Consider the following 14769-nt stretch of genomic DNA (forward strand, 5'->3'; position numbering starts at 1 on the left):
AATTCCCACCCATTTTCTACCACTTCGTATCATCGTCCCATCAATTTGGCTACATTATCGTCATATTTTCACGATCTATTTGAAATTTAGATCAGTTGAGAGAGATTTACCGACGCCATGGAGTGAACATCATGCCAAAACATCAATTTTTCTTTAGGGATGAGAGCCGATCTCATGAGCTAATCGGCAGAATTGTTGCAACGGGCGATTATATGAGATGCGGAGAGATTTGCATAAACAGTGCTGGCAAGTCAAATTGAGTTGAATTAATCAACTTGGGAGAATCTCAAACCGCTTAACACTTAATAGTTTCGCATTTATAAGTCAAAGAGTTTGTCTCACTTCGCCACTAATGAATTGAACGTAATCCCAGAGAATCTGCAAGTTTCCCCCTCATTTTCTCCCATGAGAGAAATGTCCCCCCGTGAGGCAATCGCGAGTCTAATTTGCAACATTTGTGACTGATGACGGAGGTTGGGAGGTGCTTCAAATAAATACTTATGCGGCGCTGCAAAATTAACTGTATTCAGCGTCTTGCGATATTAATCTCTGTGTCTGTCTCACTCTGGCGAATGTCTCGCGGGATGGAGAATCCACTTTGCGGTGAAGACATATCAAAATTGAGCGATAAAACAATCATTTTCTCTCACACACTAAACTGGCTGCTGAGGCTGAAGATCAAAACAATTGTGTGGGGCGCAGGTAGTTTGTTGCACAAAGTTCTTGCGGCTGGGAATCACACCGCGTGGAGTGTTAAAATGTCGTGGAAAGATCACGGGATTTTTTCACCGTCATCTGATCTCAATTTTTACCCGACACAATTGATCGGAGGCGCAAGAATGCCGCCCAGAAGCCCCGAGGAGGTGCACACAAAAAGGCGAGAGCGAGAGAGACAAATTTGAATAGAAATCTTCCGCATTTCGAGGGGGCCTTCGAAAGCCTTCACTCGCGTACACTTGTTGGTACTTGTGGTCCATTAATTTTTGGGAAGTTGAAACAGGTTTTAATCGCCTTTTCCACGTTCATGACTGCACAAATAACTTTTATATCATTTATTTATACAGCGACAGAGAGATCTCTGGCGCGGCGGAGCAAAAAAATACCCGTAAAAATGTGGGCACATCACTTGGAGAGAAAGTACAAGGAATGCCTCACATCGTCATCTCGGCGATAATTTATCATCCTGAGCGGCTTCTTTCCCATCCTCAGCGCGAGGAATCCTCGTTTTTTTTTCTTCTGCCCAACGGACAGCGAGAGAGAGAGAGGTCTTGGTCGATTGCTTTGAAATAAATCCACAAGTCACGAATGCCAATAGCCTGAACCACTTTTTTCGTTGCAACAATGAACTGTGTGTTGAGACTTGTGTTGAAATTCACCCGAGAAATTCATCTCAGTGAATCTCCCCAGTCGTCTCGATGGTATAAAGAATAAAGTAAAATATATTGCCACATACTAGAATGTTGGCTGCAAGACACCCACGAGAAATCCCGTTTAAAACTGTCACTCCGTCTAATTAGAACTTTGGCACAGACACATAGCACCTTTGCGTGGTTCTACTGCGCGCTCAAGAATGTCTATTTCACCCACTGTTTGTCACCCACTGTATCGCCACCTGGCTGTGAATGAGTTGCCTTTCCTCAATGAGCCACTGTCCACGGTGTTTCGCGCACAAGAACTCACAGCGAACCACCTCACGGGAAGGTTTCACTCTGACTGATCCTCACCTTCTTACCTCACACTTGAGCCGCCGAGGAAAACGCGCGCGCGCGAGAGAGAGAGAGAAATTCAGTGAGAAGGTGGTTTCTCAGTGTTCGCCGAAGAATTTCTTGTATTACACTGGCGTTCAAATACATTCCATCATCTCTGCGAGCATTCACAATCTCTGTTCCGTCGTACACAGTTGTTCGACACTGTATTGGCGAGAGGATTTGAAAATTTCCCGGGAGAAACAGGTAATTCGGCCCGAGCCATAGATTTTCTTGTAGACCTCGCCAGGTTCGTTGTTTGAGCGTTGATGTCTTTTGTTTCTCACTCCATCTCTGCGACATTTAAATCACCTCCAATTGAGTTGATTTGAATGTTGCGCTGAAAATAGCACTGGTTTGATGATTGATTTATTGCATGATGATGGAGTGAAAGAGATGTTATTTTGAGAAAATTATCCAATTAGGCGTTTAGTAGTGCGCCAAAGTCGGCAGTCCAGCGACAGTGTGTGTTTGCTAAAAGTGAAAGGTGATTTCGATAGCGTGTGTACATATCTGTCCCACCACCAGTCTTGTCACCACAATTCATAAAATTGGCCTAAATGAGTCTCTCCCATGCGATTAGTGACGAAGAAAAGAAGCATGTCAGGTGGAATAAAAGCGACTAAGAAAATTAGTCGTTAATTGAAAATTTTATTTTTAACTACGGCATGTTTTCATCTCTTTACAATGCTATATAGTACATTAATCCCTGAGGAGGAAACATACTAAGAGTTTTCACTACATGGTAATATTATGACTTCCAGTAACTCGTTATTAATACTTTTGTTGTCTCAAAAAATGTGACTACTTAGGAAATATAATGTCTATTTACAGGAAAAATACCAAAGTTGTAATAAGGGTTGGGAAATTTGATTGTATGTGACTCGCCTTATCAACTTATCAATGGTGTTTAGAAATGTCTTGAAGAAGTTTTCTGCTCTCGCCTATGACTGCTAAATTCGTATGAGGAACTGTTAATTGTAAATCCAACTACTTAAATGCCTTGTTTTTTTTGGGGAATTGCAGCAATTCTATATTTACATAAAACACTATTATACTCTGTCTACGGAAACAGATATCTCCCACTGGATCTATCATTTTATTCCATCCTCAACTCTCGACACTATCTCCACGTTAAAAGTTTATAATTTAAAATAGTGATTGGGTGATAAATTTGTTATCTTCTGTTGCATCTACTTAAGTTAACAGCTGTTCCCCGGGTGAGGAACAATAGGGCAAATAAAACACAAAATAACATTAGACTAGCTTGAAATCGACTCAAGGTCCTCCACTTCACCCCACGCGGAAGCCACTCATGTCCGGCGCGGTGCGTTTCAGCGGGAGGGCACTGTTAAACTGAGCACTCAATTTGATTCTCTGCTATTCTCACTGCTGCCCGGTAGGTTTGTGTCACTGGTGGCGGAGGCTGCTGTACCGGTTGGGCTTTGGCTGAGCGGTTCTGCTGGGACTAGACCTTCTTTGATTCGCTTCTTCTGCTTCATTCGACGGTTTTGAAACCAGATTTTCACCTATGAAAATGACACGATTCATTGAGAGTCGCATTGAGTGGCGAAATGGGGGAATTTTTACTTGGGTCTCATTGAGTTGCAGAGCGTTGGCTATCTCAATCCTTCGCGCTCTCGTGAGGTACTTGTTGAAGTGGAACTCCTTCTCCAGCTCCGTCAGCTGCTTATTCGTGAAGTTTGTCCTTCCTGTGTTGTTGTTGTTGTTCATCAACAGCGGGTTGGTACCTTGAGAGCCGGCTGTGAGGCCTGTGGTGAGAAAGAAAAGTGTTGTGTTATCACAATCTTGTGGATATTGCACTGGTGTGATCTCACTTAGTCCTGCCAGTCCTGATATTCCTCTGCAAGGATCCAGTGTTTGAGCAGGATGATTGCTGTATTCCTGCATTGGTGGCGTCAATTTGGGGGCTGCAAATAGGGCAAGAAGTGGAATTTTAATCTTCCCATCAGACAATTTACTGATCACAGATCGCACGATAAGTGAATTTCTTTTGCAATTTCAACCATGAGCAGTCCCTAAAAGCGATAGGTGACACTTTTCCAGTGCTGGAAGATACGCATTGAAATATCAATCAGGAATTTTTCAGTAGCTCATCCATCATTTTCTCACACACGCTTGGCCGCGATGCAGTACAAATAAATCGATTAAATCAAATTACAATCGAACATTTTTCTGGTGTTCGATGCCCAGCAAAAAAGAGCCAAGTGAGCTTAATAGATCGCTACCGGTCAGATTTGGTGTGTTTGTCCACTCTTTTTTCGACGTCCACACCACGCATGCAATAAATCACTTGGAGAATTAATTAAATTGAAGATGTCTGTCAATTCTCACCTGAAGGTGATTGTCTCCTTTCTTCCAAATGAACTATATAATTAGATACTCCTCGAGTATCAGGTTGTGTGACTTTTTGGGACAGTATATAGAGCGTGGTATTTAGAGCAACAAATTTCCCTTTTTCCTCAAAACATTTCTGCTCAACGTTCTGGTGCTTCACTATAGGAGAAGGTGGAAAAGTCTTTTTCTGAATGCGAGGGTGGGTTTGGAAAAAAAAAATTATCGCTCCACAGTCAGGAAGGGAAGAAATTAATACTCGCAACAAAATCAATATGCTTTCGTGCGAGAACAGTTTTTCGTAATGTTTTTCTGTACACGTCAGTCAAAATTAGAGATAAAATCATCATCAGGAGCTTTAAATTCATGACGGGGCTCGTTTTTCTCTTGTGGGGGTGAAAATGTCGCTCATCGCAAATTTTCCTGGCAGGTATTTTTCCTCTCTCCAGCCATGTTATGCCATCAGGAGGGCGATAATACTTAAGGAATTTCTGGGTGAGAGCGCGCGCATATGAAATATGACAAATATTTCCATATGAACTCCTCGAACTCTTCACACGAGTGAGCAAATAAAATCATAGAGGAGAGATATCAATATTTTATCTGTATAGGTTTCTGTGTGGATTCCCAAAAAAAGGTTTCCCCTCATGGGCAGCTCAGTGGTATATTGACAAGGAGTTCTTGACACTTTACACATGTTAAAATTGTCAACAATTTCACTATTTCCGCGTGTGAATGTGGAAAATCGAGGTCTCTTCCCAATCCATAACGCGAGAGCATTATTTGTGTAAACAACGTCGTTTCCAGTAGCTGTTTTCCTTATCACGAAAATTGTTTATACGTTGTCCCTGATAAGGCTTTCATTTCTTGAAGTGATTCTTCCAATACACTCAGACAAAATTGCCAACAAACGCGAGGATTCTCCTGGAATTATCTCTGGGCTAATTGGAGAGGAGTGATTGAGTATTTTTTTGGGGAAGGAAAATCATGGTCTGAGGGTGATATCAATCAGTTCCGGTCGCTTGCTTCCGTTCAAGCACTTCGAGGTGTCTATAGGCAAATTAACCAGAGCCACATTATCGACTTCAACAACTTGTTACTCTTTCCACCCACATCGGGGCCTCATTCATCACGGGACTTATGAATTTATCTATCAAAATCAATTTAAACGGTCATTAAGCACCTCTCAGCTACTTCAATTGCCTCTCGAGCTCGTCGATGGCACTCATCAATTAGTCAGAGATGAAATATTCCCTCGCTTTTTTTCGGCTTTGGCTGAGTAAAATCAAAATGCACTTTTTTGTGGTGGTTCAGCACCCTCTCGTGCAGTGGGAGAGTTAATAAATAATTTGGAGCTCTGATTATGGCATTCCATTGTGACAGCAGACATGAGATTCGGCGCCAGTGTTATCAGTGACGCGTTTGTCGAAATGGATCATTCGATTTTGATGGTTTACAAACACGGAAAAAGGTGAAAATGTCGAGAGGGTGCAGAGAAATCCCATTTTGAGGCCGTGCATGGGAATTAATAGAGTCATGTCTGATGTCATCCTGACGAGATTTTACCCTCAGACAGATGGTCAAGATGGACAGGCCGAAAAGGGTTCATATACTCAATATTGAGGAATATTGTGTGGGAGGACGTCACTTAATTACTACACTGAAATTAATACTGGAAGCATGTGCGTAAGAATACTTTAGAGAGAGAGAGCATCTTATGAGCGAATATTTCATTTGAATTCCCCTCTGAAAGATTGATTTCTAAGCCATGATTCTTGGCTCTCGTGGCGAATGATGACGCGAGCGAGATGAAAGAGCGTGCCAGAAGCATATTGACCAATGTTTGATTGATTTCCCAATGAGGGTCTTCACGGGAGTTTCCTCGAATTTGACCCGCCGATGATGTTTCGAAACATTTCTCTTTGCTCACGCACAAGCAGCTACTTCAATGGTCAATTAATTAAATTGTTTTCTTGCAAAATTGCTCACACGTTAGGCTCGATTGAGCGCAATACATTTTACACACTGTGCATCGCATAGGGAAAGAGAGATGTTATTTTGGTGTGAGATCTCATGATATACAAAAAGGGGCAAAAAACTGCGATGTCTATCGCGTCTGTCAAGATTCATTTTGTGCCATGTCTAACTCATAAATCAAATGTTCAAACAACTTTTTCCACCGCAGACACCATCCAATTGTGGCCAATGCGGTGTCTCATAACACCGATCAACATGAGTAATGCAAATTTTTCCCTTGCTCCGTCTGTGCACCATCGTCGGGATTTGAGGCAGAATCGTGACGGCTACTGGGAAGCTTCGATGCCTCCCTGGCTGGCGTGTCTGAGACGGATGGCCGAGATGGTAATCGCGAGATTGCCTCAAGTGCAGCTCACACGATAGCTTCCAATTGATTGATAAGGAAATTCTTGAGCCGTGATGTCTCTTTTATGGCCCCTCGAGTGTCTATCTCCGGACTCGTCTCTTCTCCAGCCTTATCTTGAGTGCTTCCATTCGCCCGAGAGTCACGTGCTTCCTCGGCCAGATATCCAAATTCTGCTCAAGATCGAACCTCGTTGTGCAACTTCCTAGTGTGACAATGGCCCCAAAATTAACTCTAAACAATATCGCGATTACGGACGGATTAAGTGCAAGATTAAGTGCTAAGTCAGTCGCGCAGCGTAGTAAAATCCACCTGAGGTAATTGGCGATAGTAGTGCTGCAATCACCACTGTGAAATTGGGAAAATCCGAAACTCTATCTCCACGCCTTTTTTAGCCCAACAGTCTTATCAAAAGATGAGTGATATCTGTAGAAAACTGATAGAAGAAAGTGACTTATTCACGTTTTCAATCCTATTCTTCTCTGGCTCCACCAATTGGGGGATTTGCTTAGCTGATGAGATTAGGATAAGTGCGACGGATGGGAATTATCAATGAAAAATAAAAAGTCCAATGAGTCGCAATGACCTCATACATTTTTATATGGAATCATTACACACAATTGAGAATGCTGAGAATTTTTTTGCACACTCATAATGTCTGTCTAAACAATTTGTTAAACGATTTGTTCACCTCAAGACGAAGAGAATAATTCATGAAGAGTCTGTCATCGCGCGAAAAGTCTAAAGTCTCTGGGATGTCTTTCGGACACAGGCGCCTCTGGAAAGCCTCTTTAAGAAGACAAATTGCCTTCGTGACGCCTTGGGATGACACTTTCAATGGTCGACAACAAATTTGCCACCACTTTTGGCGGCTGAACAACCCTTTATATTGATTCGCCTTCACCCGCATCGCAAGCGCTCCTCCCACGAGCGAAGATGCCATCCAGTTTAGTGGTACAAATAACTAATTTGACAGTGCTAATTAATGGATGGGGCCCGCAGTGACACAGGAGGAAATGAATTGGGGCGGAGGACTAATGTGGAACTGTGGGATAATCTAAATTTAGTTTGTGTGTTTCATTTTATCCAATTACAATTCATTTAACCAGACAGGCATCGTTACAACTTCTGCAGAAACTTGAAGTGATGTTTTTTTATTTGTGGCCAGTAAAATTTCTGGCCAGTGCCCAAAGTCCAAGAAGTGGCTGCGAGGCATGAAATATGTGTGAAGATTCCCAAAATATTACCAGCAATAATTCCGCGTGAATTAGGCGATAAGGAGCGGCGATAAGGCACTCAAAGGTCATCGGATGATGATTGTTGTGGGCGATATTGCGAACAGTGGGTATACATATCATATCATTTCAGTCCATCGGGCTCTGTGAAGGGTATTAAGTGAGTCTTTCTGCTGATCATAAAGCAGTCATTTGTAATCCCGTCTTATTTCCTTTAAACTCGTGGGCCTGTTCGACAAACACACCTTCCAATCTCACTAAATCCCGAGAAGAGGCTCAAGACACCGTCCACCATTCCTTCGAGCCCCTATCTCTGGAAAATTCCCTCACACCACCCATTATTTGAATTTTTCCGTGCATCTCGATAAGGGTCTCGAGATTTCTCAATCAACACGTGATACCGCTCATGTTGGCGGCGCGGCTTCTTCCAGCGGCAAAAGACGGCAAAACATCATCTATCAGGTAGAATAAAGAATTACCAATCAATTTGTCAATCTCGTGCTATTTTCCACACTCGTCGAGATCACAAATTCACCTTTTGGCACGTGAGTTATTTATGGTTGGGCGAATGAATTTATCAGAAATTGGCCAAAAATTGCCATTCAATCGCGACAATATTGTAAGTTTCACAACTCATTGCGCTATGGTCAACGTGAGTGAGAGCAAATTGTACTCACAATATTGACTCAGAGTCCAGGGAGGAACCCATTAAAATCGAATCAAGAAATCGAGCAATTTGATGGAAAACCACCGCGACAAAATGTTATCTATATTCATTCTCTTCTCGCTCGTGTTATCAATTTCATGGGTGTTATCGCGACCCTCAGTAAATTATTTTGGCTACTGGTTTTCTCATGCTTGTTTCGCAATCTTAAAAAAGTCGATTCAGGTGAAAAGGTGTGAGCCAGGAAGTATGTGTGTTCGTGTATGACTTGGAGTCTTTGGAAGAGAAGCAGGAAAATTATGATGTAATTTGGTAAAAATTGCATTGACTCTCTTCTCGCTTTCATGGATTCTTTTATTTTTTACCATCAGTCTCTGTTTTTCATGTCAACAGCCAGAATATATTCCTAATCGCTCCGCCCTTTGACGATGTTCTCGTAACGCACACCCGAAAGTCCCTCTTGAACAATGCCCAAATCCCCTTCTTTCCGATTGCATCCTAAGGGGGAAGCCTTCATCTCGCTGTGGCTCTCCATCTGCGCACCAATTCAATGGCATTCTTAATTCGGGTAATACAGAATGACAACTTGACGGATCACCGAGTTTTTTTCCCCTCTTTGCTCTCATTTTTCCATCCACGGGAATATTTTTATTGTGTATATGACGAAGGAACGCCATTGGAGGGTTGAAATAGCCGCCTTTCAGAGATGCCCAGGCTCGAAAAGCTCACACGTCTCTCTCTCTGTGCGGCAGAAGCGAGCAAAATCCGCACATGATGAGAAAAATTTTCCACACTATGGCAAGGATGAAGAAAAATTTCACACGCGTCAGTCAAAAATTTTCAATTACCAAATTGCCTTCAAGAGCCCCCTCGGCGGGCGGGATAAAGGGGTGGCGTGAGCAAATGTTTTCCATCCTCCTGACACTGTGGTGTTTATTTTTCCATATAATCAAATTGGTATGGAGAGCTTTTTGCGGGGGTGTTAGAGAGGAAAATTGGAAGGAACCTAATGGAATTCCACTCCAGAATTTTATCGTGCCAAGGAAATGACGCCAATTTCTTTCTACGTCGTTCGCCTTTCTGTGTCAATATGTATTTCGCTGAGAGAAATTTCGATGGTTTTCCCCTTATCTTCACTGGCCATTCGCACGAAAGACCTTCTCCGTCAATTCGTGGTTCATATTTACTCTCACCTCCCCCACCCGAAGGGGTGTGCAGGCTCTGAGGTCCGTCACTCGCGATCTCAGGCCGAAAAAGCCAGCAGAAGTCACTCCTTCTGGACTGCCAGCGAGAATGACTTGCATCAAAGGGGACATTCCCTGACGAGATTTTCCGCAATAAATTAATTAACGACATTTATCGAATTACAAGAGGTGGAATTTCGTTTTTTACCCACTCACGCACTCATGTTGTACGTGAAAATTGGCCCAACTTGCTAATAATGTGCTTAAAGTAGTGGAATATTTCAGTGGCATTCTTTATGGTTCCCCACATTTACGTGTTGGACAGCACTTTTTTCGTGTAGTCCCTCCAACTATCGTCGTCACGATATTGAATATTGTGCTCTTTTGCCCTCAAACACGCGACACTCAGCAAACAAGCCACCCAAAACTCGGTGTCCCGTTGCCCACACAGGGTAATTAATCCATTCATCAATGGGGTAATTGATTCAAATGATATGCAGTGAAACCTCGACGCTCAATTTCTATAAGAAAGTTCCGAAATAAATCGACAAATTGGTGTATATATTCTCCCCAATTGTCGCTAAATAATCAATGAAACTGATCAGCTATCAAGCTCCGAAAATAATTTAGCTCTGTTTTATTGTCCTCTAATATATGCACGGATATACATTTCTCGTGGAATTAGTCAGGCTAAATGGGTATATTTCAATCTTAACCACATTATTCCACCGAGGGGTATATAACGCAGTTCTGAAGCTCTCTTTTATCAATATTGCTTACTTTTCATATTTAAAATATATATGGTTCGATAGTGAGTTTTTCTAGATCCGCTGACTGCCCTGTGTTTATCCCATAAACATAGTATTTAATTACCAAACGGCTATCGTGTGAGTAAATCGCATAAAAGAGAGATGAGGGTGATTTGGGGGCAAAAAATAGTCAAGAAAGCGTCACCAATTGATATTTCTGTCCAATAACTCTCTGAAATCTCAATTAGAACCACAAATAGAGTTGCGATGAATGGAAATTTGTTTCTTGTTGGTCACTTTTTAGATATGGATTAATATGAGAGGCTTTTAATGCATTAATAATGTATCGATAGTGAGACAGGATGTGTGGGACGTACACTTTGTTTTATTGGGGCTCATGTTGACAAATTCTCAAATAGACAACTTCTTGTCTCGCTGTGACTCTTTATGGGGATCTCTCGGCGCGACTAGTCGAGAGTCAGCGAAGCGAGATGCCTTCGAGACCGAGAGCAGATGTAAGTCCGCATATGAATTTTTGACCTGAGGAAACGAGATCGGTAGTTGTTGAATTAATTACCGAAATATCGCGCCACAGACAAAAGACAGGGAGGAACGATGAGATGCCGAGATTAGCTGTTGAGATGCGATGATGGGCATCATGGTGAGGAATTTAATTGTCTGGGCCCAGAGCCAATTTCTCCGAGTGTGGGAACCGAGTGGCGAGTGCAACTTTAAACGCTAATGCAATGATTTTAAGGGATTCAATACGGGAGTCCCTTCAGAGTAAATATATCAATTTTCCGTGTGCGGTTGCATAATATTTACACTTCACTCTCGCGCTGCTGATTCATGATTGCACAGAACAAGAAGAGCCTCAGACTTTGTGGTTTGTCGTTTGCCAAATGAAGCCCACAATTGGTGAAAATGCTCCAGCGTCTCAATGCATTTTCCACGATTCAATGAACGAGTGAAATTATTTGGACGTATTGAGGAAGATGCCACAGTGATTCTTGGTCTCGCTGGATGAACAAATAAAAAAAAAACGTCTCACTCATCAGATCGAATTTCTCATTCTTCGATTTGTGTCTTTGCCACCAAAAATTGTCTCCGATCGACAGACCCAATTTTGGGATGATGAACTCGCCTGATGGGAGAATTCACGACAATTTTTCAGATTCATGAAGACTTCAAGGTGATTTCAGAACGGTAGAGAATTGACCCATCTCTTCACCAATTCATTGATCAGAGATGAAACTTAGGAATTTATGTTTTTTTTGTGACGTGTGCATAAACAAACTTGAAACTGATCCGTGTTTCTCTCTCGGCCGGATCAATTTTAACCATCGATCGAGGGTGGAGAAAAGCCACTCATGCCCTGGGCGAGAGCGTGTGTTTGTCAAAAAAGTGAAATGAGACATTTTGAGGGTTGCGTGAGTGTCAAATGTTCAAGAATCACCCCCTTTTTTGCGCTACGGTAACATTGAGAAAAGGGTAGCCACTCTAGAGTGTCGTGTAATTTACATTCGGATTATGGTTTTAGCATGTTTCCACTACATACATCTCCTCCGTGATTAAGCCGTTCTTCACCACTTCTCGCGAGATCGCGCGAGAGCTTCTCCTGTCGAGTCGAACATTTTCCCACTATATATATACAATGTGGAGAGTCCTAAAATTGAGGGTGGTGAGTCGTGGCTGAGGGTAGAAATGTTGTGGTATTCAAATTGGCTTAATCACCCCTCGACTGCGGGTGCGACAAAATCTCAAATCACACGAAGAAATCTACCCTCGAAGCCACCCATTGGGGGTGAAAATAAAATGTATGGTAAGTGTCCAACGTCGAGAAGGCTGACTGCGCTTATAAAAACCCTGACATTCCTATCGCAACATTGAATTTTACTTGCACGCGCGGGTGGAAAAGACACGACAGTCCTGAAGAATGCAAATGAAGTCCCAAGTAATTAATTCAATTGCATATTAATTGCCTGAGGTGTAACAATGTCTCAAGGGTTTATTTATTTACTTTTTCTCCCTCTCGCGCGGTGCAGCTTTGACAATAAAAATCACCCGCCATAGATCATCGCATCGGGACAAAAAGCACCTTTCTCGCGATGTCTGTCTTGATCTGGAAGCGGAAAGACACCGGATGACGTCAAGTGATCATCCAGGCAACATCATTCAGCATGTCAGATGTGTCGCCCTCGTCAAAAGTGCCTCCAACAGTAGACAGTGTCATGCGATCGTGTGCAAAATGTGCGCGATCTTGCACAGATCCTCAGAGGAGGCAAGGGTACGGCACGCAGGGAGCTAAAACGACACACCAAATCATCCGTCTGTCACTTATCCATGGCGTACACATCAGAAAAATTGAAGAATTGAAACATGAACGCGCCGTGCTTCTTGTCAATTAAACGCGATCATAAAGTGATATTTACGGAATTTTTTCCCAGTGCCCACAGCACGGCGCTCCGGCCGACGGAGAGGTAGATTTTGAACTTGGCGAGGCAATGAAATTTCTCAATTGAGATACACCATCGTGAGAGACATCCAGAAGCAAATGATCACACGCTGGGCCTCAATATTTCAACGATGCATTGCAGCTGGGAAAGGTTTCGGAAATATTTCCTAGGCACAGCGCATGTCTGACTGAAACATTGCTAGGCCGGCTAGGCCAGTCGCTGACGCTCACGACTCACCTTGGGGCTTTGGCACATTCCTTTTGATTTGCATCCACTTGAAGGTGGTGACGTTTTGTTGATTTTGCTGCTGCTGTTGCTGTTGCTGATGGGACGCCTGGGCATGCTGCATGTGTTGCACTGGAGGTGATCCCTGCATTCCCGAAGACGCCATGTGACCCATTTGGCCCGACGCTTGGCTTCCGCTGGAGATCTGCCCCAGCCCAAAAGGGTGGTTCACTGAATTCTCCAGATAGGAAGAGTGGTGATGATGATGGTGCCAGTTCCCACCTCCAGTCGTGCCGTGATGGCCCGTCGCTGATGGCAGCATCTCATCTCCGAGCTGGTAGTGGCTCAGGGAGACCTTCTCATCGCCACTCTGGATATAGGAGCTGGGAGTTCCTCCAGGAGTGCCGTGGTTCTGGCCGTAAATGTAGTCCAGGTTGGTGTAGCTGAGCCCATTGTCGGAGCTGATGATGTGGGAGTCCTGCAAGGGTCCGCCGCCAGGGCCTCCGTTGGTGGCCGTCGGGGGAAAGTAGGGCTGATGCTCGGTGTCGTAGAAGCCCTCGGTGGGGGAGTTGTTGGCCGTGGTGGTGATTCCGTACTCCGCCGCTGAGGGACTGTAGAGGTGCGGGTGGGATGTATAGAGATGTCCGCCGGCTGTGGACACCGCTGGGGCGCCCGAGCCCTGTCCCGAGTAGCCCGGCTCGGTCACTGAGGCCTGCTCACCAGAGCTGGCCACATTGGACTGGATGATGCTCAAGTGAGGTGGAGGGTGGTGGTGGGTGGCTTGGAAGTAGGAAGCGTAGTTGGTGGAGGTGGCATCGGGGCTCTGAAAGCCCCCGGGGTGGGTTGAGTGATTGCCATACATGCCAACGTCCATCATATTGGCAAAACGAGAAGTATCCTTGGGTCTCCTATTCGCACAGTCACTTCCTTGGACCATTCGATCACTTATTATCACTCACTCACATATGGGGGGGGGGGGGAGGTTTCACGCACGATTGGCTTACGAGGGTCACTAAAATTCTTTCCAATTGCCTCTCATGCAAAGGACACCATCGCGAAAGCGAAATCCCTAAAATTTCAACACTGCGCGACTCTTTCGTGAAGCGGACTCACAGGCCACATGATGCCATGTGCTCGACTTGCTTGACTGTTCACGTATGATAAAAATTGCGCCGTGGCCGACCACTTGAGACTGCTCTACACTCCTCTGGCCGGGGCCATCTGTCTCTCTCTGGCCCACTGAATGGGTAGAGCTTCAGTCTGACTCTGGCGGAATGGTATAGTCACGATTCAGTCACACTTATTGGGATTTGCGCTCAGAGTCGCAAAACTTGGTGCCTTATCAGTTGAGCTTGAAGTGTGACTTTAGATTTCACTGTCCAAATTTCAGAGCAGGCGCTGTTTGCAAAATTCTGTAAAATCTTGTTTTCGAGTTATTTCTTAACAGCGTTAAAGATTTCAAAAATCTTGATATGAAAAAAATCTATCTTAAATACAGGAAGAATGCTAAATTTCGAAGAATTATTACTGAAATTTTATTGGAAAATGATTCACGATTTTCCGGAATGCTTCGTCTGAGTTTAACCCTGGTTTATGGTGTTCTATTCTCATCTCGCTTTCGCTGCAGAAACCTTATGCTTTCTGGGCGGTCTTTCGGTGAGACTTGCAGGGCCAATCAGATGGCGCAGTGTTGCTGCTCATATGGATTGGATCGTAGGGAATAATTCCCAATTATCCAGGGAAGCATCTCTGAGCCATGGCACACTTTGGTGTGAG

At 43.8% G+C, this 14769-nt stretch overlaps 1 protein-coding gene across 1 annotated transcript; it reads right to left on the minus strand.

Moving 5' to 3' along the window:
* Nucleotides 1–2434: 2434 nt before the first annotated feature.
* Nucleotides 2435–13870, minus strand: LOC132258430 (homeotic protein labial). The gene is made up of 4 exons (XM_059755757.1): nucleotides 13006–13870; nucleotides 3584–3676; nucleotides 3336–3517; nucleotides 2435–3274 (listed from the first exon to the last, which is right to left on the minus strand). Exons 1-4 carry the CDS (start codon nucleotides 13868–13870, stop codon nucleotides 3110–3112), a joined length of 1305 nt encoding a protein of 434 aa, XP_059611740.1. The 3' UTR covers nucleotides 2435–3109.
* Between the last annotated feature and the right edge of the window lie 899 nt (nucleotides 13871–14769).

Source organism: Phlebotomus argentipes, unplaced genomic scaffold (genome assembly GCF_947086385.1).
Source record: "Phlebotomus argentipes unplaced genomic scaffold, Phlebotomus argentipes genome assembly scaffold_4, whole genome shotgun sequence".
Taxonomy (NCBI): Eukaryota; Metazoa; Arthropoda; class Insecta; order Diptera; family Psychodidae; genus Phlebotomus; species Phlebotomus argentipes.

Excerpts from the sequence above, each read along its gene's own strand:
- LOC132258430 (XM_059755757.1), bottom strand. The coding sequence starts at position 13,870 with ATGATGGACGTTGGCATGTATGGCAATCACTCAACCCACCCCGGGGGC. Across the intron at positions 3,677-13,005 it reads GAATGTGCCAAAGCCCCAAG|CCCCCAAATTGACGCCACCA; the intron begins GTGAGTCGTGAG and ends CCCTATTTGCAG. Across the intron at positions 3,518-3,583 it reads ATCAGGACTGGCAGGACTAA|GCCTCACAGCCGGCTCTCAA; the intron begins GTGAGATCACAC and ends TTCTCACCACAG.